At 42.0% G+C, this 26,053-nt stretch overlaps 1 protein-coding gene across 1 annotated transcript in view; it reads right to left on the bottom strand.

Annotated features, from left to right (window-relative positions):
* The window catches only part of MANBA (mannosidase beta), an 894,686-nt gene that overhangs the window by 281,693 nt on the left and 586,940 nt on the right, over positions 1 to 26,053 (bottom strand). The window contains exon 13 of the mRNA XM_044061058.1: positions 6,648 to 6,812. Within this exon, the coding sequence (XP_043916993.1) occupies positions 6,648 to 6,812 (165 nt within the window). The remainder of the gene's footprint in view (positions 1 to 6,647; positions 6,813 to 26,053) is intronic.

Consider the following 26,053-nt stretch of genomic DNA (forward strand, 5'->3'; position numbering starts at 1 on the left):
AGTTCTGCTTAAGCTGTCTACTAGTGAATTCTCTTTTCCTGGTACGAATTTGGCCTGCAGCTGGATATTGAGATTCAGGCCTAGGTTCCACAGATCCATTGCCATCCGGCATAGAGGGTAGGAATGCGGCTCCCTGTTTGTTTATGTACCACATGACCGTGGTGTTGTCTGTCCTTATCAGCAGATGTCCTTGCTGGAGGAATGATTTGAATGCCTCAATTGCATGCTTCACTGCCAGCATCTCCTTTTGGTTTATGTGAAAGTTTAGCTGGTCTTGAGACCATAGGCCTTGGATACATTTGTCCTCCATGTGTGCTCCCCATCCTAGGTCTGATGCGTCCGTGGTAATGGTCTGCCTTGGTTGTGGTTTGTTGAAAGGCAACCCTCTGTTGGACTGGCAGGCCTGAGCCCACCACAGGAATTCCTTTTGAAGGCATGGAATGATTGGTATCATGGTTTCTAGACTGTGCCTGTGTTGAGACCATACATTCCTTAGGTACCATTGTAATTTCCTCATATGCAGCCTGGCATGCGGGATCAAGATTATGCAGGATGCCATGTAACCCAGGGCCTGCAGGACTTTCCTTGCAGTAAGCTGAGCTTGTCTTGTCAAAGTCATGAAGTAATCTGGAAGTTGTTTTTGTTTTTCTTCTGTGAGAAAAGCCATCTGAGTTATTGTGTCCAGATCCGCACCCAAAAAGGTTATCCTTTGGGATGGCACTAGTCTTGACTTTTGGATGTTGACTGTGTATATCCCAAGGCCTGTAACAGGTGTATGACATAGGCCAAATCCTTTATCAATTTTGTCTTGTTGTCCGCTTGTATAAGGCAGTCGTCCAGGTATGGGTAGATTTGAATTCCCCGAAGCCTGCAATGTGCAATTACTGATGCCAGGCATTTCGTGAATACTCTGGGCGCAGTAGATAAGCCAAAGGGCAATGCTGAGAATTGATAATGCTCTGATCCTGCAAGAAATCTGAGGTGTCTTCTGCAATCTGGTCGGATAGGGACGTGCAGGTATGCCTCCTTGAGATCTAGAGTCACCAGCCAAGACTCCTTGCCCAACATGGGAAGAAGTTGCTGTAGAGTCAGCATTTTGAATTTTGGCACAATGAGATATGTGTTCAGTGCGGACAAGTCGAGAATAGGCCTCCACTGGGTTTCTTTTCTTGGTACAAGGAATAGTCTGGAGTAAAATCCTTGGCCTTGTTCCATAGATGGTACCTTTTCTATCGCTTTCATCTGAAGTAAATTGTTGATTTGTCTTAAAGCCTCTGGCTTCTGGTTTGGTGGAAGGTTTGGCATTCCACTCCTTTTTGGTAAAGTGTGGAAGTGAAACCTGTATCCTTTGTCTATTGTTTGCAATGTCCATGTGCCCTTTGTAATGCAATGCCAGGTTTTTGAGAATAAAGCCAGCTTTCCGCCCAAGGGAGCTTCCAGTTGTTCCCTGGTAGGCGGAATCAGAGTCAAGTCATTGTGTCTGTCCTGTGGTAGTGGTTGTAGTTGCAGCTGTGGCACTACTCCTCTGGTTGGCAGGCTGCCACTGACGACCCCTGTAGGCACCCTTTGATTGACCTCTGCCTCTTGGGCGTCTGTTCCTGCCCCTCTGTGCTCTGGAGGTGTCTGGAAAGGACCAATTCTTTGAAGGCCAGTTTCTGCTGAACCTCGGAGGTTGACCCTGCAGAAATTCCTTTACTGTTTGCACAGATTTTGCTTTTTCTTCCACTTTCTTTAGAATCTCCTGTACAGGGGAGCCAAATAAACTTTGTTTCTCCATTGGAGCATCTAGGAGTTTAGCCTTGACATGGTCTGGCAAGGATTGCTCTTTAGCCAGGCATGCCTACGAATCACTGCCCCAGTCATAGCTGATCTAAATGAAGCCTCCAGTGCATCATAGCCACATTTTAAGAAATGATTACTGACCTGTTGAGAGTTGTGTACCAAATCCTGAAGGGATTTACGGTCTAAAGGTTCAGGAGAAGAAAGCTTTTTATTCAGCTGATCTAACAAATATTCTTGGTACTGTATCATATGGAATTGACAGTTTAATGCCCTGGCAGAAAGAGTAGCAGATGTATAAACCTTTTTACCCCATCTCTCTAATGCTCTTGACTCTCTTTCAGAGGGTAGGAGATTTTTGGCAGTGGCAGCTGCAACACATTTTGGGCCCTGAGAAATAGTTTCTGGGTCTGCAGCATGGGCTTTATACAGGTGGAAGTGAGAACTGGGACCCTGTAATATCTGTCAGGTTTTGCAGGGCCGGAGAAGAGAATCAGGGCAGAACTGACATCATTATACACATCATCAATTACAGTTAGCACAGGTGGTATGGCTAAGGGCCTATGCTGGGGTAAATGTAAAAATGTCCTTAATCTTTTTCTAGAATCAGAAAAATCCTGACCCTGCCATTGAAAGTGTTCCCTCATTGAGTGCAAAGTCTCCCCAAAGGAAAATTCTTCAGGAGGGAGGTCAAGGAATAGAGTCTTCTGCATCTGAATCCTCATAAGGAATAGGCCTTCCTGATGGTCTGACAAATCAGATCCATCCGAGGAGTAATCAGAGGAGAGAGGTTCAGAGGGTTCAGTCCTAGGCCTTTTGTCAGGTGGAGGTTGGGAGGCCCTGTCTGGGTGAGGTTGGGAACCCCTAATCAAGGATATAAGGTCCTCAGCAAGACTGAGAATCTAAGAGCTTGAGGAAGGCCTCTGTGAAGAAGATTTGGCAGGTAAAGCTTTTGAAAGTTTGGCAGCTTTAGCCCTGGAGAAGGCTTTAATAGACATAGAAGCAGGGGGCCTAGCTGCCCCACGTGCAGGTGTAGAAATGTCCAATGGAATGGTGTCGGACAATTCTTGAGCACTAGCTTTGGTAGGGATTTCTGAAGCCGACTCAGCCGGGGCCTCTCTGGCCTCGGTTGTCGGAGGTATGATTTCGGTAGAAGTAAGAACTGAGGACTCTGTTTCAGTCGAAACCGAGACACTCGTGGTAGGCCTAACCGTGGTTTCAGCCAAAACCGCGGGCTGTGAGTGTCAGTCCTTTTCCTCGTTTTTGGCCATATCGGCGAGTCGGAGTCTGCGACGGCATTTTATATGCAAAAGCGGATCCGAAAAACTGTTCTGCAAACTCCGACCAACGTCTAAGAGTCCGTCGGTTGAAGGAGGCACAGGCTAAACAAGCTGATACGTCGTGGTCTGGGCCTAAGCAAGGAAGGCAGTAAGAATGGAAATCCTTATGAGGTATTTGTTTCCCACAAGTTAAACAATTATTTACTTTGTCTGACATCGGCTGAGGCAAGAAAGAGTCCCCAACGGGGTACTTAGCTTTTTTCGAAGTCTTCGGTAGCTGAAATCTCTGGATCTGACTGACCGGCACTTGCGAACAGCTTCTGCTTCGGGCACCGCACGGCAAGAAAGACTGAGGAAAATGGCGCCGGCTGATGCCTTTATACCCCAGAAGCTTTGACGTCGGGGAAAGTGCGACATCAGCCGAGGCCAGACCCAGACTTTGTAATCCAGCCGACCGAAGGGCTGCCCGAGGCAGGACAACCCATATGTTATGACTGCAGATGCATCCTTGAAGGACATCGGGATCTCTGCAGTATGGGTGACTTTAATGTAGAGAAGACCGGTAAAGGGTCCATAGACCGGCTCCGTTGAATACTCTCAGTGGTCGGCCCCGAACTAGTTGGTGCCGACCCTGTAACCACAGTAGTAACACTCTCGATCGGCTCCCAATTCAGTGGGGCCGATGAGACAGTAAGTTTGTCAGACACTAATTTTAAGAGGCGGCTCCGATACACCAACCGGTGCCGGGGAAGGCCTCTTAGAGGATTTAGACTTTTCCTTTTTAGATCCCTGAGATCTAGCAGAGGAGGAAAAGCTAGACAGATCTTTCTCAAAAGAAGGCTTTAGGAGACCTTTTAGAATGACCTTATCTTTTCTTTCTTGCAACACCCTAGCACTAAAAGATGGGCAAAATAAGCATGTTTCCTGTAAGTGGATGGCCCCAAGACAGTAGATGCAGTTACTGTGGCCATCCATTATGGACATCATCTGTGAGCATTTTATGTATTTTTTTAAAGCCAGATGGCTTATGGTCCTGTACTTCCTTAGACATCTCACAGAAATGAACACACACACACACACACACACACACACACACACACACACACACACACACACACACACACACAAGAAAGAAAGTGGGAGGACTAGGTCCTCTAACCTAAACGGGCCTAGCCCTGGTAGGAAAGAAAGGGAAACTAGGTCCTCTAAAACAGATCTAGTAGGTACAGAAACAAGGAGAGAGACTCGCACACACAACAGAACAGGAATACAGTTCTAAATTGTGGAAAACACAAAGAACAAGGTCAACAGAACCTCGTTCTATCTGCAACACTAATAACAGGAAAAAAATCAGCAAGCGGAAAGCTCTGCAAAAAGTTATTACTTATAGTACTTAAACAGGCACACACACAGCCTAAACTAAGTGCAAAAGATGCCTACAACTACTAATATCAAAAGTATGAAAACAGTAAAATATATATATATATATATATAAAGTGGAAACTGGCACACAGGATACCAAGTACTTTAAGACCAACGGCCAACTGTACTCAAAGAATTGCACACGAAAGGTGCTCTAATAAACGCTAACATTCTAACTGCAAACACTACGCTAAATATAGCTATACAATGCTATATAATGCTATCAAAATATGAAAATAGAAGATTTATCCAAAAATTTTGAACAAAAGTTGTAAGTCTTAGCCACGGCCAAGAAGAAGCACATCCAAACTCGTCGATGCAGCAAACGAGATCTGGTGATTGTACTGGTGCACCATGGGATACCTACCTAGCCACGAGCCACCTAGAAGACTTCGAGCTTGTAAATAGGCCGAGTCGGAGCCAAGGATCGGCTCCGATCCCATCAGTAAGAATGAAGGCGAGACAGGACTACAGAACATCATTCCTTATCACCGTTTATTTTGACAATTTTGCTATCGGTTTTATTTTGTATAATCATGTTATTGCTTTTCTTACTTATCACACATTCTTGAAACTATGTACTTTCACTGTTGTCTGTATTTTTACCCCTACAGGAACTTGGCTCAAAAGGCACTTAAGTATGGCATACCTAAAGGATTAAACACCTCATGCAGATCTCAGGTGGGGATGCTGAGAAGGCTTTTAATGGTCTCTTTTGAGGTTCAGTGGAAATTTTCAAGGTTCAATTGAAATTTTGCTTCCCTGCAAAATCTGTGAACTTCTTACCAAGTTTATATGAGGAGCAAAATTCTAAGTAAAAATAACCTCCGTGGAGATTTCTACTCAATTTTTTTTTAACAGGAGGTATAACACTGGGCTGCATGCTCTTCTCATTCATGTCTTCCACTTGGGACTACCGACAAAGGCTTTGGTAGCCTGAGTTTGGGGTCTGAGGATAGGACGTAAGCAAAATAAATTGGCTCTTTCTTCTGATTACATGTTAGTTGCTCTCAATGACAAGGACAGACATAGCTGCACTCCTACGATATACGGGGAGGTTTAGAAGGAACTCAGTCTATAAGGTAAATGTGAAAAAGCCATAGTTTCCAAGAATCAAATATGTTCCATCCGTGTGGGTAAGGTAACTACTACTGAGTTGAATGAGAACAGAAAGTAGTGAAGTATCTAGGTGTGTGGTTTAGTGCTGGCATGTATCAGATGTTTTAACTCCACAGTGAGGGTAAGTGACAGGTTGCCAAAACGAGAAGGGCAAAACCTTGAACTGCCACTACATGTATTAGCAGTGAGGATATCTTTGTTAACATTATATTTAGTGCCTGCTGTCCCTCAAGATTCTAATGAGGATACCATAAACCTTCTAGACAGACATAATTAAATTCATCTGGGAGATAAGCAGCTAAGACTGCCAAATATTAATATTTATAACATTAACCTAAAAGAGGTACTGTGGTACCAAAACTGCGTGGCATTTTTTAGTTGTTCAGGAAAGGGTAAATATTTTACTAGTCAGCTCTCAATTACAAGAAACTGTGGGAGAAAATGGAGATGAATGCAAGCAGATCACTGGTGAACCCTGCAGTACTTTAGCTGAAAGGTTTTTGTGATATAAAAAATTAGACCACAATAAATAATTTCAAAATTTTCCCACCTTTAATGTGACCTATAACCTGTACAATTCGATTAAAAAACAAACAAATCTGTTAGGGGCAAAATATAAAAAATAAAAAACGTACAATAAGCTGGTTGCATAAGTGTTCACACCCTTAAACTAATACTTTGTTGAAGCACCTTTTAATTTAATTACAGCATTCAGTCTTCTTGAGTACACACCTGCCATCAATTAAAGAGACTCTGATTAACCCCATATAAGTTCAGCTGTCCTAGTAGGATTTTCCTGACATTTACTCAGTTGCCTGCTACAGCAAAAGCCATGGTTCACAGAGAGCTTATAAAGCATCAAAGAAATCTCATTTGTGTGCTATGTTATGTTAAGTGTGCTACATACAGCTTCTAAAAATGTAATAAAACTGGAAAACTGGTGTCTAACATTTTAATGGAATCACTGCCACAGCATGTCAAAGACAGAGAAACAAAACTGCACTTCCCACAAACAAAGATGTGTACCGTTTATGTAGTTTTGGTTACCTGAGTGAGGTACACCATATCTTTGAAGTTTTGCACAGGATCAGCACTCTGAGGCAGGTGGTAATGAATCTCTGCTTGAGACATCATCTCCTTATTTCCCTTCAGGTGGTGTTGCCGGTGCTCAGAAAGTGCACTATAGTAAGACCAGTCCTCGGGTATTGAAATCTGGAGAAAAAAATAACACGGCTATTTCACTTGACAGAAAAAGTGCAATTGTGCGTATCAAAAAAAAAAAAAGACAGCAGACCTTGCACTCAATGAAACATGTTTAACAGCTTGCAGAATGCAACTATTGTTAAGGTATAAGGACACATTACTGTATGAATATTTTTAACTTTTGGCATTTTAATTAACAAGTAACTTCCTTTTATTGCAATTGTAAGCCTGCCACTATCACAGTGCTATCTATATATATATATATATATATATATATATATATATATATATATATATATATATATATATGAACTTCTACAACAAAGAATTAAGTGTACCCCTCTTGAAGATGTAGTATTGGTTGGCTGAACTAAAGTCCACATTTAGCGATCTCAGTTGTAATTATAGGCAGAAATATGTACAAAAATAACTGTTAACATTTGCCATATTCAAATGCCTATTAGCATACACAAGAAAATGTACTAAAACCCCAAACAACAGATACACTAAAGCCATCCAAAGAAAATGATGGCATGTACATCAAACCTGCCAAACTGCTGCAGCCATCACTCTTTCAGTTCCATAACAGTCTGCTCTAATCATTTAGTTTGTATCTTACCACTCAAATGAGAAGCCTATTTCATCGACCATCCTTTCTTTGAAAAACTGTTCTGCTGGATCCAAAACAGATCTAGCTTCTGCTGGATCCAAAACAGATCTAGCTTCTTCTATCTCAAATTCTTAAACCTCAAACCTTTCTGCTCTTTCTCCTCTGCTTGTTTCCCTATACTTTATCCACAGCATGTTCCTCTCTTCCTTCTCTCCTTTTTATTTAAGGAGAGAAAGTTCAAGTTCTTTTATACTTACCATGCATGCCTTCCTTTCACACTTTTTACTGTAACAGTAGACCTTTTTCTACAACTTCCAGGAACCTACTTTTCTTGTTCCTGTACATCCTTTAGAAGTACACAGTCACTTTAGTTTTGGTCTGATCAATGCCCCCCAGAGCGATGATAATACTTCTTTGTTCTTGGAATCAATACCATTACAGCACAGTCTAGCATTTTATTTTCCTTTTTTTTTTTCTATCATCTTGTTATGTGCATTTAGTTCCTTTTGGGATAAAGAATATTCAAAATTACTTCTCCTACACTGAATCTTAAATGGACTCCTCCTGCAATAATGAATTTTGCCCCTGTGTTTTCTTCCCAGCGAGTTATGCACTTTTATCTGCGAATCCCAGTTGCCACCTCTCAGGTAGTGTCTTCAGCTATTTCTTCTCAAACTGCCCCCATTTCCTAATTGGATCTCTAGATTTGTTTCACCCATAAAGAGGTTAATCTCACTGTGTACTCAATGTCTGATGTACACAAGAAATGTAAAAAAGCAAAGGTCCCAGAACTAATCTGCTTAGCATGCTACTGCTTACCTTCTTTTAATTGGATGACACTCCCCTGGTCTACTCTCTAATTTCTAGCAATATTATCTATCTACTTGACCTCTTCTGGTCCTACACCCACTCCTTCAGCTGGTTTAACCATTTCCTGAGAGGTATAACATCTAAAGAGCAGTAAATATAGTGGGAAAACAACACAGTCACAGAAGAGAACCCTTATGGTATAGTCTAACCTCCATGTCTCCAGTCAAAGTGGACACTGTAGAGGAAAAGTATACCATACGACATGCAGTTTTCTGCAGCTAGGCCATTAGATTTTAAAGCAATATACTCAATATAAGACATCCCACTGTAGCCATAATGTGTATGTGTGTGTGTGTGTGTGTGTGTGTGTGTGTGTGTGTGTGTGTGTGTGTGTGTGTGTGTGTGTGTGTATATCAAACAGCTAAGATGGTCTTTATTGCACTGCAAGGTTGTCAATTATACATCACTGAGTCATGCTATCCTGTCTGCTAGTAATGGATCAGTGGAACTTGCTCCACCCCCCAACAAGTCTCACGTTATAGCCGATGCTAGGCAGTCTGACAAAAATGTACGTAATCATTTGTGCATGAACACAGACAGATACATCTCTGAGCTCTTATTGAGTTATTTCCTGTAGTCAAGGGTACACAATTTGATTCCATTTCTATTTGTCTGCTGTGCGACTCTGAGGACATCACTTGGCCAGTCAGTACTCTCAGGTTACCCCTGAAAAAGGGCAGCAGGATTACCCAGTTAAGCAACCTGAGAGGTGTAGCCCAACAGGGAAAGGCTGAAGCCTTCCTCTCAGAGTCAGAAAGGTCAGAAACCACTTTGGAGACTTGAGAAAGGAGGAGTAAAACATCTGGTCATGAGTCTGGTAATTGATAATCTGAAAGGATAAAGTGGCAGCAGTATAAACCTTTTTACCCAGCCTTTCATTGGCCCTACTGTATTTTATCTGAAGGAAGCAACTTGGTAGTGGGCAACAAGTTGGAGGGCTTGTCAGAAGAGACAGACACTACAGAATGATAAGCAGAAAATCATTTACAAAGACAATTTCATCAGACATCTTATAAAAAAATCTATCAGGTTTCTGTCGGGCAGGGGCTGAGAATCAGGTGCTACAGAAGCTGCTGAAAAGGTATCTAGGAGGGCAGCCAGAACAGGGGGAACAGCTGATGGCTTAGAAGACTCCATCTGGAGGAGCTCATGATACCTTTACTGAATATATATGAAGCTTGAGAGCAATACCACGTAAAGTCCATCATGCAGCAACAGTATCCCCCCAAAGGATAGTTCCTCCAAAGGAGAATCTGGACTAACAGAATCCTCTTCCTCTGAACCACTTTCCAAGAGGGAAGGGATTTGAGAAGTGTAAGTCAAGGACTCTTCCCCAGAATCCAGGTCCGCAGTCTAGTTCCCTAGGTCTTTTAAGAGGAGTGGAAGACCAGGGAAGGGAAGGCACAGCCACCCCTTAAGGGGGTTTTATAGCCATTAAATAACCCCCGAGTAAAATCCTGCCATTCACATTGGGGATCCTTAACTATAGGGGAAATATGCTTGGTTTTCTCTCTTTTTCTGAGGGATGTCTGCACAAAAAACCCTTGGTGGGGCAGACCCTTGCTGACATCCAATATGTGTAGCAGAGATCTTTTGCTTAAAAACTAAGAAATCTCTCTCTGTCCCTCAGATATAATCAATTGAGGTTCTGCCTCATTGCATGTTGCAGACATTTGCAAAATCTCTGAATATGTGTGAGAAGTCATATCCATGCTGGCCTCCCACAGGGGCGCGGCACAGAAATCTGAGGTAATCATTGAATGATCCTCTGGGCTGTCACTAGGCTTAAGAGAAACATCTGGAGGAGGCTGGTCAGCAGCCACATCAGACCTAAGTTTTTTGGCCTTTTTTCTGGCTGACGGCTGACCTTTGGGATGGGAAGACTATGCCACAGCACCTTGAGCCAACAGCTTTAGACACTCTTTTTTTAGGTAAATAGATAAAGAAGAGAGACGACTATGTAGGGTCTTAGGGACAAAAGCCTTGTAGATAGAACACTGCGTATTGTCGTGGGAAGCAGCCAAACACAAAGTACATGGGTTGTGACAGTCTTTATTGGGAGTCTGCCTCCCACACTGACATTTTCCCTTTCTGGATGGCACAAACCCACTAAATAAAAAAGAAAGACAAGAAGAAAACCCAACGGGAAACTTATCTGAAACACGGCTTGGTAACCAGCAAAGCAGAGGTTCAGACTGATATTCAATGATGGCGGCAAATAAGTTCTTTGTGTGTGCATCTGTAAATCACCTTTATGCCCTACACTTTGTTTGAGGAGCATGTGTGTGACATATGGCGCCTATAAGTGCTAAAGGCTTTGATATACTGGCCGGATGTTGGGCTATCCTTGGCAAGAATTCCCTTAGATTATGAAATCTGCAACAGTGGTATGTAAGGACATGCACTGGACCTGGCTGAGGTTTCATGACTTTTCAGAGCTTACTTACATTGTTGAGCTGACCGGATGATGTCTTATGATTGCTTATTCAAACATTTTTTTAATCTTTTAATTTACAAAGTAAAAGATGTGGTTGACTTAGCTTGTTTCTCCTAATCAACCTTGTCACCTCATTCTTGTCTTCCATATTCCTTTCAACAGCATTCCCTCTCCAAATCTTTATTCCAGAGAATTCCAGAGTTCTCCAAAGAACCACAGCTCACCATTCCAGTTTTCTATTCTCAGCTAGATTCATTATCATGGATGATGTGGTGGGGGAGAACGGAAAGGAGAGAAAGAACAGAAATAAAGTCGCCTGTTGCAAATTATACTACCCATGCTCCGAAGCAAAGTGCAACGTACCAAATTAAATGTGTGTATTAGAACAGAAATACAACCCCACCAACTGGTGTCTTCTATAAGATGAAGTCCCATAAGCACCATCCAACGTACAGCTTTGAAGAGTTCAGATAAGGAGACAAAAACAATGAAAGCTATCAGCCATGGTAATAAATATGGTAAGACAAAAGAACAGGAAAGGTGAAGCTGTGGAACAAATGAGGATTTTGGATAGTGTGAAGTGTTAAGACTCCAAGGCAGTATGGCATTAATACAGACAAATGAGAATTGAAATCTCTAGCAGATGGAATAAAAGAGTAGCTGACCTTGTGATCTGGGTGGGCTTTCACCTCTCATCCCCCAACACAGTCAATAAGTATGTAACTGAAAAAGTGGATGGATGTTCTTACTTTTCCGTTAGTAGAAGACAGGACAGTCTGGTCTATGGATTACATGTTGAAAGAAAGAGGACTGCAAAAGTAGACATTAAGGCCATAATTACTTTAAACTTAAATGGAGAAGGAGAAGGTAACTAGTGCAGATGGAACAGGATAAGCAGCAGTACAAACAGGAAACGCTCAGTTCAGGAAAACAAGAGCAGCAAAGGGGGAAGGGGATGAAGAGGAAATAGAGATGAATGGTCTCTGATGTCAGGAGCCTATATAACCAACACAATAAACTGCATATGGTACTTATGGACAGTATGTACACAAGCACTGACATTGTACCTTTAACAGAAATGCCGACAATGTAGAAAGACTTGGAGTCAGAATTGTTTTAAGAAAGACAAGAAAAGGTAGCAGCAATGACGCATATCCAAGGGGGTAGACATAGATTAACAGATGTCTGATTGTGAGGAAGGGAATTATGGAGGTGTTAATATAAATGATAATACTCAGCATAACTCAGTTGTGCAACTATCCTCCCACGCCGTGAAAATAAATAACCTGCATTAATGTTAAAGTAAATAACAAATGGACATTACCGGAAGCATGGCTGCTTAAACAAAAAACATATACTTTGTTCATCACTGAGACTTGGTTGAAGGATGAGTATTACCCCTCTCAGTTTATCTAATCTAATTACATACTATGTTATTGATGACAGACCATGGCCTAGAGGTGGGGGGCAGTGTTGCTCTACTGGTAGAAACATGAAATCAGCACATGTTCCTCAAATTATAGACTCAACTGCTTGTAATGACAAGCCTCCCTAATTGGATCTAGCTGACATACTGATGGGCAGCCATACCCAGCAAGATACAGATGTACCCTACATCTCAACTTTACAACAGCTGCTTTTGAAAGTATGCCCAACCAAATTAAAAAAAAAAAAAAATGCTATAATGCTACGTGGTCTTAACATCAATTCCACAGGCCCTAGTGTACATAACATTAACAGAAAACATATGCAAAATAATTATTTCAATTACCTACAAGACCTAACCCACTCAAATAACAGCTCTCTTTTAGATCACATAATGACCACTATTAAGAATGGATGTATCAAAATTCATATACAAATACTATGACTGACCACTATCCCATTACACATCCTTGAGGCCCTTGAAAACACTAACCCCCCCCCTCCCCACATATTAGTTTCAGACCTATTACACAATCCAAACAAACAATACTAAAACTACACCTTCTTACTACTGATTGGACTCCCATTTATAACCTTGTGAACCACAATGAAACATTAGCATCTTTCTTCAGCAAATTCAGGGCACTACAAGACTGCCTCTTGGAGGGAACTCACTCATACAGCCACATCATTACCATCAGACAAAAAAAAAAAGAAGTTATGTACTCACCATAACGTTCCATCTGAGTAGATGTATTTCATTTGTCCAACCTGTGGGTATTCGGATCCGAAAAGGCTGCATCACCAGCATCTGACCCAAGCTCCAAGCTCTTCTGCTACCCATAATGCCCCTCCATCCCCTTCCTTCCCTCAGATCGAGTTTACTGAATCAGAAAACATAAGCAAGACCCAAATAACCTTACCACTAAAGGTTCACACAATCTAAACCAAGTATAACCAGGACAGCCACAAATGTGCCCCTCTACCATATACTAAAACAGGACAACAGTGACAAGGTCAGGAGGAAGGAGGGATGGATGGTTGAAGACAAATGAAGTACAACTACTTCAGATAACGAAGTTATGGTTCTTTATCTGAAGTAGTTTACTTCATTTGATCTTCAACCTGTTGGACAGATTCCCCAGCTACCAACATCTGGGTGGCCCTCATGGAAAGATATTTCGGAGCACCACAGAGCCAAATGATGCCCTACTCCTGGAGACAATGTCCAATTTATAATGATATATGAAGGTATGAGATGAGGACCAAGTAGCTGCAGAACAAATGTCATCTAGAAACACTCTCGACCAGAAGGCCGCTGAAGTTGCCATAGATCTAGTGGAATGGGCTTTGATCATATCTGGAGGGGAAATGCCTTTGTCAGAATATGCCCGGCTGATGTAATGGGAAATCCATCTAGCAATGGTGACTTTGGATACTGGTTTACCTAAAAATGGTTTGGAATAAGACACAAACAGTTGGTCTGATTTCCGGAAAGACACTGTTCTGTGTAAATAAAACCTCAGTTGCCTATGTACATCCAATAAATGTAACTTGTATTCGCCCTTGTTTTGGAAATTTGGGAAGAAAACTGGAAGATTGATAGTTTGATTAATACTGTTTCCAAAAGCCACTTTTGGAAGAAAGGAAGGGTTAGTGCGCAGAGAAACTCTGTCCTTATGAAAAACCATATATGGAACTTTAATGGATAAGGCTTGAAGTTCTGATACCCTCCTGGCCAGCCAAAGTGATGTCCACCAAACAGGCAGTTTTCCAAAAAAAAATTGCAAATCTACTGTCACCGCTGGTTCAAAAGGTGGGGAGACTAAAGCTTGTAAGACAAAGTTAAGGTTCCAAGGAGGTGTTGGATCTGTTACTAGAGGTCATAGCATAAAAGTTCCTTTAAGGAAGGTCTTGCAAAGCCTAGATGAGGCTAAGGAAGCTATGTTTTCCCTCACAAGGAAGTTAGAGATGGCAGCCAGTCAAGCTTTAATAGTAGAAGAACTAGCCCCTTGATAAAAGATACCAGATAGAAACTCCAGAATAGCCAGAACTGGAGTCATAAAGGTATCTATGTTCCGTTGAGAGGCCTAAATAGAGAAGAGTTTCCATTTGCTATGGTATATCTTTCTGATAGAAGACCTATGAACCGCCACCAGAGGTTTTGAATGGAGAGGATAAACCGGGAGTCCTAATCATTACTGGAACTGCAGCAGCCAAGCTGTAAGTTTCAGACTGTTCAGGTCTGGGTGAGGAATCCCTGAGGGGTGAAAAATGATATGCGGAACCGAATCCAAGATCCATGGTGGAACTACTAGGTGAGACCAAAGAGAGGGGAACCAGACATGGCGAGGCCAGAATAGGGCAATGAGGATTACTGTGCTCCCCAGCCTGCGAGCTTTCTGAAGACACTTTGGGATGAGTGGTAATGGAGGATAAGCATAAAGGAGACTGGAGAGGCCAATCATAAACCAGTGTGTCTCTGGGGACTTCCTCCTGAGGGGGGTTCAGAGCGAAGAACTCACTGCATTTCCCATTCAAAGGAGATGCAAAGAGATTGCAGCAAGGCCAGCCCCACTTGAGGCAGATCTGCTCCACTACTGAAGGATTCAGAGACCACTCGTAAGGCATCAGAATAGTCCTGCTGAGCCTGTCCGCTGAAATGTTGGACTGTACCAGAATGTGTGTTGCCACCAGAAAGCGGCAGGTGGAAACCATCCATTCCCACACTTTCGTGGCTTCTCGACAAAGGGGGTAAGATCTGGTTCCACCCTGCTTGTTGATATACAGTATCAGACTACTGACATGTTTTCTGACTGGATGGCAATAATCCCTAGAGGAAGATGGGTATGAAGGGCGTGCAATGCTAGAAGAACCGCCCTCATCTCCAGGACATTGATATGCAAACTGGTCTCGGATGGGGACCAAGTGCCTTGGACTGTCCTTCCTGAGTAATGACCCCCCCAACCAAACTGGGAGGCATCCGTGGTCACTGTGGTCGTGGGGAATGATGGAAGAAAGGGATGTCCTTGGACAAGATCCGGGGTGAGAATCCACCAGATGAGTGACTCTCTGCAAGTCTGTGATATGTGTATTGGATGAGAGAAAAGGTAAAACCAGAAGGGACCACTGAACCACTAACGTCCACTAGAGTACTGTCATGTGAAGACGGGTGAAGGGTAGAAGGTTGATGGTGGTTGCCATGGAACCAAGAGCCCGTGAAGTCTAATCTCTGGACCAGGACCAGGTAAGATTTGTGGAGGTTGATCGTGATACCTAGTCTGTTTGCAAGAAGAATGAAGTAGTCCCTGCCGTGACACAGTAGACACCTGGTAGGGGCAGCAAGGAGCCAATCGTCCAGGTGGGAGTAGACCTGGAGTCCCTAAAGCCTCAGGTGGACCGCTACCACTGCCTTGACTTTGGTGAATTCCTGGAGGCTGTTGTGAGACCAAAGGGTAGAAGCCCTGAACTGATAATGATTGGCCCCTAGCTGGAAGTGAAGAAACCTATGGGAGCACCTGTTCATCTTGATATGATAGTATGCGTCCTGGAGGTCGATCAAGCACATCCAATCTTCTGCCTGTAGATAGGGAAGAATGGCCTGAAGCGTGACCATCTGGAATTTTTCATTGGCTACGGACAGGTTCAAAATGGATAGATCCAGAATGGGTCTTTGGTCCCCATTTTCTTTGGTACTAAAATGAACCTGGAATAGATGTCCAACCCGGACTGATCTGGAGGTAAGGGTTGGATGACCCGTTTTCTTAGCAGCTTTCTTATCTCTAGTATTGCTTCCTCCCTCTGTGTGGGTGGAACATCTGGGAGGAGTTTTGGTTGGGGAGGTAGTGCAACGAATGGAATGGAATAGCCTCTGGATATGATTTTTAGCATCCAATGGTCTGTTGTAACGGACTCCCACTCCACTGGGTGTAACAAGAGATGGCCCCCGACTGCCTCCAGAGATGAGCAGTCGGGCAACTCCTCAGAGTTGCTGTGTGGGCCTGTCTGAGAAAGGTCCCAGAGACCCAAAGTCGTTCAGACTCCCTCTGCCTCTGGGTTAGCATCTGTCATAATCCCCTCTGCCTCTTGGGGAAAAAGAGCCCTGAGTGTCCCGGAAGAACAAATTTCCAGAACCAGATCTTCTTTGCCCCTTGTTGATTTTTTGAGCAGGATCTCTGAGGGGTGAAGAAGCAAATCCCAGTGGCAGACAGTATCTTCCCATCCTTCTCACTCTGGACCAGAGTCTCACGTACGGACTTCCCAAACATGGAAGAGCCATCATAGGGAGCATTCACAAAGGACACCTTGAAGGGTTCTGAGAACTGACATAGCTGGAGCCAGGTGTGTCGCCTCATGGCAACGTCAGACCTGGCCGCCCTAGCAGCTCCTTCCGTGGCACGCTTTCAGAGTGGCAATGCACGCAGAGAACATTTTCTTGCCCTCTGCCGACGTGGGCTCTGGGGATAACTCAGCAACTTCCTTGACTAAGTTTCGCTGCAGTTGGATGACATGCGCCATGTAGTTCAGCTCTCTTATGGTAAAGGTGGCTGAAGCATAAACTCGCTTCCCCAGACTATCAATTGCTCATGACTCCCAGTCAGGAGGATGGACCGTAGAGCTCTCCTGTGCGAGCTCTTTCTTGTTGGCAGCCACCACCACCATAGCGTATACTGGGGACCCCTTATTCCAGCTGGTTCTGTCCGAAGGGGGGCTAACTTTAAATGGTCTTTTCGGGACTGGCTCTATGGTGTCCGACTCCTTCTATCCTCTGGAGGTGATAAGGTCCACGAGTGGATCTGCAGGGCGGACACCCAGGAGGTAGATGGGCCTGGGTCAAATGCCTCCAGGAACAATGACTCATCCTGGGTTGGTTTTTGGGTGACCACCCCCCCCTCTTTGGCGTATGAGTTCCATGATGTCTCCAAAGGAGACATCTTTGGGGGCTGACCTGGGGGAACCTTCTCCTTCCTCCAAGTCAGGGTCGTCAGTGATGGAGTCTGGAGAGGAGTCCAAGTGCCTCCTTTTACACATTTGTTTCTGAGGAACCTCCTCAGTGGGACTTTCTGAGGGGAACTCGCAAACTTGTGGGTGCTCCCTGGGGCAAATCAAGCACGGGTTGTCCCCGAGATGACAGAAAGTTTGGTGCTGTACCCAGAACTGAGGGAAAACCCTCTCCATCACATTAAATGCCGATGGAAAATGAACATCCTGGCGAACAAGTGATGGAGCTGCTCCCTTCGGATCCGATGGGGGAGCCGAAGCCGACACTACTGGAGCTGAGATACCTAGGGAGAGACTGCATTCTGACAAACTCTGAGCTGACAGGACCCCCTCCCCCCAGATCCGACGCCAAGGGTATGGCTCTGAGAGCTTAGATCAGATCTAGTCAGATCCGACCCGCTTAAGGCAATAGCCGGCATCGAGGTACAGTTGGCGCCAACCCCCAGACCCCGAGAACTCTTGGATCTACAGACTCAAAAGCTGAGGGTTGGATCGGAAAAGGAGCTACAGGAGTGAAAAAAGGCTGCGAGCTCCCTGCTCCTGTGGGAGATGGGGAAGGCAAGACTCCCATTTGGATCGGGGTGCGAATGAACTTCTGCATCATCCTGTCCATCTCTGACTCACTAAAGCTGCGGTTGGAATAGGAGGAAGAAGCCACCAACACCAGCCATGAGCGACAGTGAGGGGAGGCTCTAGATAATGGCCTAGACTCTTGTCAGCTCTGGGGAAACCTGGGTGGGCAGAGCCACGGGGTACTGGGTCTAGGAGGAGTCCTGGACTTAGAGGGAGGCCCTGATGGAACCGAGGGGTCAAGGGACCACGTTCTAGGCTGGTCCTTGTGTCTTTTCTCCCCATCCGAAGGCCTCAAGCCCAGGGTTTGAATCCCAGAAACCTGGGGAGGAAACAGTAGCAGCTGCTACCGAAGAAGAAGCAGTAGCAGGGACAGATGTCCCTGACACAGGCAGTAGCTCTTTCATCACTAATTTAGCCCTCCTGTCCTTGAAGGTTCTCGGATTAAAGCCCATGTAGAAAGAGCAGGCTGTATCCAAACGGGCCACTCTTAAAGCATACAACACACAGAGTGTGGCCATCAGCTGGACAGAGCTTATCGCCATACTCCATGCATTTTCTAAATACTGGCTTTGGGGTCTCAGCCATGTCTAAAGAAGGACCCACACACACGTATGCCAACTACAACAGTGGGAGAAGGCCAAGGGAGGGGAAACACAGTACAAAACACTTTTTTTTAATTTTTTTGACTGACTGATATGCGCAAACAAGGCACCTAATTTGGACTAAGTAGCTAGAAAAGCCCTTACCCACAAGAAAAAACACCTGGAGCTCAGTGACCAAGATGCTTGGCTGTAAAGCGGCAAACGAGACATGAGGGAAGGAAGGAGATGGAGGGGCATTATGGGTAGAGGGAGGAGCTTGGAGCTCAGATCAGTTGCTGGTGATGTGGCCATCTCGGGTCCGATCTGGATCTGAATACTCACAGGTTGAAGATCAAATGAAGTAAACGACTTCAGATCAATAGCTTTGCTTCTCGCTACCAACATTTCCACCTTTCTTCCATTAATGATCGTATCAAAAAATTTCCTACTCCCACAACTTCTAACTCCATTATTAATATATTTAAGAAACACAACTCTCCTCTCTCACATACTATTGCCATATTTATTTATTACTGCAGGAAGCTAACCATTAAAGAGGGGAAAAGATCTTGAAAACCTTAACCCTATCAATTGTGCCAAGTTCTCTAAACTACATCCTACCTTCATAAGTATGACATCTGAATCCATAGCTAAACCTCTCATTCACATGACTCATTTAAGTGACTGCCACTTTCCTCATCTTCTTCAAACATGCCATCTTCATGTCCCTCCCTAAAATTCCCAACCCTAAAAATTCTAAAGATTACAGACTAGTATCTACATTTGTGCTCCCTTTGAAAGATATTTGAAAAATTAATATACAAGCAGCTCTTTAAACAAATAAACCAATAAGGTTTGTTATGTGACAAGCAACATGGGTTCTTGAACTCCTTCAGTACCATCACTGTGCTATATTCTGCAACAGGTACCATATACAACAGTACAGATAATGGCCTCTTAACAGGAGGGCAGTTTATAGATCTAACAAGGGCTTCTGAAATAGTACTCCACCCTCTGCTTCTTAATAAACTGGTAAAACACAGCTTCAGCATCAGCATCTTACAATGGTTTGATAGCTACCTAAAACACCAAGCATTAAATAAACAATAAATTTAAAAACATATGTAGCGCAGTTATGCCCGGTCTATTTCTACATATCCTGTACTCATTGTTTCTAGAGGCAACCTCTCATCCTACCATGACTTAACAAAAGCTTTCAACATCCCTCCATCTCTTTCCCAAGCACCTACCTATACTTCCTCCCTAAACTCTCCGATTATTGCATCAAACCTATTTAATGACGCGCCTCACCTTTAACCAAAAATAGAGACTAATTAACTCAATTTCAACTCAAATTAAAATAAAATTAAGTGGAAAAATACTGTCCAAAAAACTAGAATCAATAATACCCCAACATACTAAACTCTTCCTAGGAGAACATTCATCTTAACCCTGGCCCCACCTATCACAACCAACAACAAGACAATTCCCTTCCACACACTACTCTCTCCCAGCAATGGTCAACCCCCAACCTCAGTAATCTAACTTTTGATACCATAAATATTAGAAGCTTAAGAAATAAAACTAATGAACTACATTGTTTGCATTATCCAACACACATCTAATATTCTCACTATAACTGACATTTGGCTTAAATCTGGCAAAAACGATTCCAAAATTACACCCCTCCCTAGCTAAAACATCATCTGTAATGACCACATAAGGATGAAAGGTGATGGTGCTGCTTCAGTATTTCACAACTACCACCACATTTCCCCTTGCAACAAACCAATAACAAAATTAAATCCGGCAGAGCTTCTTATTACTTTCCTGAAATTAAACAATGACAAATATGTAATACTACTAGGTGATGTCAGTATCAACTGTTTGGACATAACCTGCAACTTCCCTACATCCAACATGAATACAGTTTCAAGCAACTAATTAATAGCACCACAAACTATAGCAAGACAAATTCCTTATTCGACTGGATCCTAGAATCAGACCCTAACAAATTCACAACTATAGGCACAGTGTCAGACTCTGTCAGTGACCATCTCCAAATCTATATAAACAGACATCTTCTCATGCATCTACTTAATGGAGGGATAAGTCAGCATGTAAAGGAAAGAAGTACTGCTAAAACTGAATTCATCCTCAAGTCTTGGTGAGTACCTTCATGAGGTGGACCCTGTTTTTCACAAAATCTCACCAAGATGACATTGATATATAGACTATATTTATATAGCATATATCAAGGACAGAAGTAGGTCAAAAATTAAATGAGATAGCTGGGTGCATAAGACCCAGGATAAAAAAGTGCCCAATCCAATCATGGTAGGCGCACTGGTGCCAGGACTGGAAAAAATGACCGTGTAGAATCCTCGAAATATGGAAACATTCCTACAATGGGGCCAGGGCCAGGTGCACGGGGAGGACTGCCAGTCTGTTTTAGAAGGAAGTAGTATTCTACAAAAATAACAAAAACTGATAAGCCAAAGAAAAGCCATAAATACGATAGAGTGGCCTATTAAGGATAAGAAAGAAATGATGTACTGTTACTATTATGCAAAAAGCCCAGATTTTCCAGACACAAGATATACAAAAAGACTGAGAAATTAAAGGAAATTAAAATACTTCCACAAGAAAAACTTTCAGAAGCTTTAAATAAAAAATTGTGTTCATTAATACAACAGATTTGTGAAAAACAGTATATACACCAAGAAATTTTCATTTGTTTGGAAAAAGAAGCATCTCAGGAAGTGCTAAAATACAAACAACAAAACATGGAGATTTTTGAAAAGTATTAAAAAAGAAATATGGACATAGGAAAGAAAGAGAGATTTGATATGGTGCAATATTTATGCAAAGGCGAAAGCCAAATTAATCAATATAAAGAAGACAGCCCCAAAGATATTCAAAGAGAAATACGGGTAAAGATATCCAGATATGGAAAATTTCACAATAAAAATATATCACAAAGAAGATTAATAAAGTAGAAGCTGAGGTTATGGAGTGCCTGCGAAGTGAAGGATTTGGTGTAGACGGTCTAACACAGGTTACATCACAGCATGATGGAGTGAGTCCCAAAAGTAAAGAGAAACAGGAAGATCAGGAGACGTCTGAAGAAGACATATGGACACGGGAAAGAAAAACAGATTTAATATGGTGTAATATCTATGCAAAAGAGAAAGCAAAACTAATTAATGCAAAAAGAGCAGCACCAAAGATATTTGAAGGGAAATACAGGCAATACAAAAATAAGACGACAAAGAGGAAAAGTAGAAAAGGAGGTTATTAATGGAGAAGTTAAAGAAATAGAAGCTGAGGTTATGGAGTACCTGCGAAGTGAAGGATTCAGTGTAGAAAATCTAATTCAAAAAGCACTGCAACAGGACAGAGCAGTGGACATCTAAATTAAGGGGGAACCATGGGAACAGGAAGCAACTGGTCAGTTACCATATGAAGATATTTTGGAGCCTTCCACAGGAAACCAGTTTAAATATTCACTTGAAGCTGGACAGCAAGGGAAGGAACAGGAAACTGTGGAAACTCTGACACAGTCAAAGTTGAGGAGTGACAGGCCAGCGAGTTCCCATATGACAGAGTAACGGGTGGCACAGGATGAAACTGAAGCGAATGGGCCACAGGAAGATGCTACAGAACTTTCTACAGAATGCCTACAGGAAATGGAAAACAAAAAAATGTACCCCAGTTTAGAAGAAAATGAGCTAAGAGAAGTTCCTTGATGTAATAGAGATAGATAGCCATATTACGATTAATGAAAGAAATAGACCGCAGAAGGTCAATAAAACCCAAAAAGTCAGAAGTCTGATAAAACAAATGAACAAAGTAATTAGAACTGCCCATAGAGATTCATGCAATATAACAGAAGTGAACAGGATATATTACTGGGCAGCTAAATTAATAACTGATAAAGTTCTACCACAAGAACACAGGGTAGTGAGGGAAAGGAAGGGGAGAAATTGAATACCATCATGGAAGTACTGAATAGAGAAAACTATAAAACAACTAAGACCAGAAGTGTCACTGTTAGACGAGTATAGAAGAGGAAACAAATCAACAAAAATACTTAGACATGAAAAAAGCAATGTGCAGTATTAGAACAGATCAGGATCTATTATGCACTATCGCAAATAAATTAAAAATCTCAGCACAGGCGGAAAAACTTAGAAGATACTCAGATAAATACAAAGAGAAGTACAAAATAAGCAATTTATTGATGACCCAAAAAAGTTTTATAGAGAACTGGGAAACAAGGTAAAAGGACTTGAAAGATCACCAGAAAAAGAAGAAATATATATATATATATATATATATATATATTTTTTTTTTTAATGAAAATCATGTGGAACATAAATATACCAAATAGAAGTAAAAGAAAGAATAACAAGTTTAAAGGTACAGGATATGAAATGGGAGGAAGTAACAGCCAGAGAGACTGAAACAAAGTTAAGAAACTCCTCTAATTGGAAAACCCCAGGCCCCAATGCAGTACCTAACTTCTGGTTAAAAGTATTAACATCTTTGCATGAAGATTTAGCCATGAGTAAGTACTACTTATATGTGCACCCCAAACAGACCACCAACCTAGCTAACAACAGGAAAACAATGTTCCTACTTAAGAGTGAACCTGCAAAGCTGCCCTAAAAATTACAGACCAATAACTTGCCTTCAGACAACATAAACTATACACTGGAATTTATGCTGACATAGTTTATATTAATTTAGAAGAAAACTCAATCATAGCAATAGAACAAAAGGGCAATAAAAGAAAGTCATATGGAACAAAGGATCATTTGTTGTTAAATAAAGTCATAATGGAGAACTGTAAAAAGGGGAAGAATCCAAGTATGGCATGGCTTGACTATAAAAAAGCATTTGATAGTATCCCACATTCGTCGATAAAACAGCACTTAAAAATGTATAAGATATAACCGACACTGACTGACTACATTACAGCAACTATGAAACAGTGGCAGACCACTTTGTAATTAAGCCACAATAAAGGACAAATCAGGGATAAAAACCCAAAGGGGGATATTCCAGGGTGACTCACTGCTGCTATTCTGTCTTGCTCTTAACCCATTAAGCTGTCTACTTAACAGCTTAGGCCATGGCTATAATTTGGCTCCTAGAAAACAACAAAGTGTAAAGACTTCTCATTTTCTCTTTGTTGATGACTTAAAACTGTATAGTTCATCAGACAGAAAATGAAAGTCAAACTCTAAGTTGTCAAAACTTTTTCAGATGATATAAAAATGTCATTTGGTCTTTATAAATGTGCAAAAGCAACCTTTAAAGCAGGAAAACAGCAGTACCAAGAAAACATCATGTTTGGGACAATAATGTGATATAAAAGAACTTGAGCAAGAGAGAGTGTATAAATATTTGGAAATTGATGAAGGATCAACAATAAAACATAAACAAATGCAACTATAACTTAGTAAGGAATACTTTAGAAGACTTAAATTAATCCTGAAAACAGCACTGGCATCTAGGAACAAAATTCAAGCTATAATCCAATTTGCTATTCCTGTCCTAACTTACAGTTTTGGAGTGACTAACTGGCCCCAAAACGTGTTGGACAGATTAGACAGGAAAACAAGAAGGATGCTTCATGCTCACCCAATGATTTATAAAAATCAGTGCATATCAAGATTATATATTCCCTGTTCCAAGGAAGGTATGGGCCTCATTGAAATTGACTACATGTACAGATCTGCAATCGTGGGATGCCACACATATCTGCTGATCTCACAAGACCAAAATGTAGTGAAAGTTTCAAAACATGAGGAGAATAAATTTAAGAGGACTTCTCTGCTTAGTCTAGTAGAAGCATATCAGCATCAAGCAGGAATGGAAATCAAACCTGAAGTAAATAAAAATCAGGCAGCAAGTGAATGTACCATAAAACAAAAGAAAGAATATAAAAGTGAAGGATCAGATAAGGCAAAAAATGTGGAAAATGCATAAATATAGTTGTAAATATAGAAAACTTCTGGAAGAACCTCATTGTTGATGTTGATCAGGACTGAACATAAAAAATGGTTCAGGAGAGGCAAATTCAAACCAAAAGATGAAAGGTTAATGTTGGTGGCTCAAGATTGTGGGCTACACACACATTGGTTTACAAAGTCCATTGAACATGTGGAGAAACAGATAAATGTAGCTTTTGTAAAACAGAATTGGAAATAGTCAAAACACCTCGTTGCTGGTTGTGACATACTAATAGCAGAAGGACTGTATACTGCAAGGCATAATAATGCGGCAAGACTGTTGCATTGGGGATTGTGCAAACATTATAATACTGAAGTAAATGAAAAACACTAGAAACATGAGCCACAAAGCATCACAGAAAATGATTAAGTCTACATCACATGGGATCATCCATTACCAGCAGTTCAAAAGATACATGTGAGAAAACCAGATGTAGTGGTCCATGAAAAGAAGACAAAAGTAGCATTGATCACTGAAATCGTTAAAACCCAGTGACTACAGTGTCTTGTATACAGAGAGACACAAAGTCATAATGTACCAGGATTTGCAGGCAGGAATGAGAGCAATGTGGAGGAAAGATACCCAGACAGTTCCAATAATAATAGGGGCAACAGGTCTTACAAAAAAAAATCTACAATCGTATTTAGATATGTTACCAATATATGTAACTCCATACGAATTGAGGAGGAGTCATTACTGGGCACATTGCAAGTGCTGCAAAGAGCACTTCTGACTAACATCAAAGACTGAAAAAATACTAATTTCATGAACTTTAATTGTACTTTGATTTAGGAATGGGGTCCATTTCCTGCCATTGCATTAAAACCCCCAAAATACTTGGAAGAGTTAAAAAAACAGGGACAAAGAAGCAGCCAGGTTTCCCACATTAGAAGTTGCTTTCCAGTGAGTAGTCAATTGCTCACAGAAGAAAAAAGAACAGGGTTGTGCTGTTAAGTGGCTCATGCACTGGAGATTATGTGGGTGGCAGCATACAAACAGTCTCTGCCCAAGCAGCCACTTTAAGTCTGCTGGCACCTATGGGGACGGGATGGGCAGATGGAGTGGGAAACTCTAAAGGACTAATAAACTGGCCCACTATCTATTTCTGGACGTTTGCCTCCAGGGAATGAATGAGAAAATCAGGCCCCTAAATGAGATCAAACAGAATGAAGGGCCTTCACCCAATATATGGAGAGCTAACCCGGTACCCCTGTATCTCTCACCTGATGGAACAAATACGCCAATGGATCAAATGAATGGGAGCCACTGGGCAAGTCCTATGGTGGCCAAAAAAAGAATGCAATCTACCTAGAATACACACAGCAGTACTTTATGTAGTAGAAAACTTGCAATTACATACTGAACTACTTGTATACTTGGGTCACCAGCAAAGTTGATAAGGAGAATTTGTTGAATACAGCTAATTCAAGCTTCAATAAGGAAGCCTTTGGTCTTTTATATGTGTCTAACAAAAGGGTGGTGGGAATGCTGGTGGGTACTGAATGAGATCCAAACTTGTTGGATGAGAAATGAAATGGTAGGCCAAAAGGAAGAAGATTACATCAATTTTTAAGAGGCCTGTCAAGCCAGTAGCCAATGATTAATGTGTGTGGTTTGGTGAATATATTCAGCACATCTGTGCAAACAGCACACTTGTCTCAGAGAGCAAGGTCAATCAGTTCACTGAAGATGGCAACAGCAGTATTGTGGTAAGAGTCAGGAGAGCCAACCT

Source organism: Protopterus annectens, chromosome 2.part0 (genome assembly GCF_019279795.1).
Source record: "Protopterus annectens isolate FY-2018-M chromosome 2.part0, PAN1.0, whole genome shotgun sequence".
Classification (NCBI taxonomy): Eukaryota; Metazoa; Chordata; order Ceratodontiformes; family Protopteridae; genus Protopterus; species Protopterus annectens.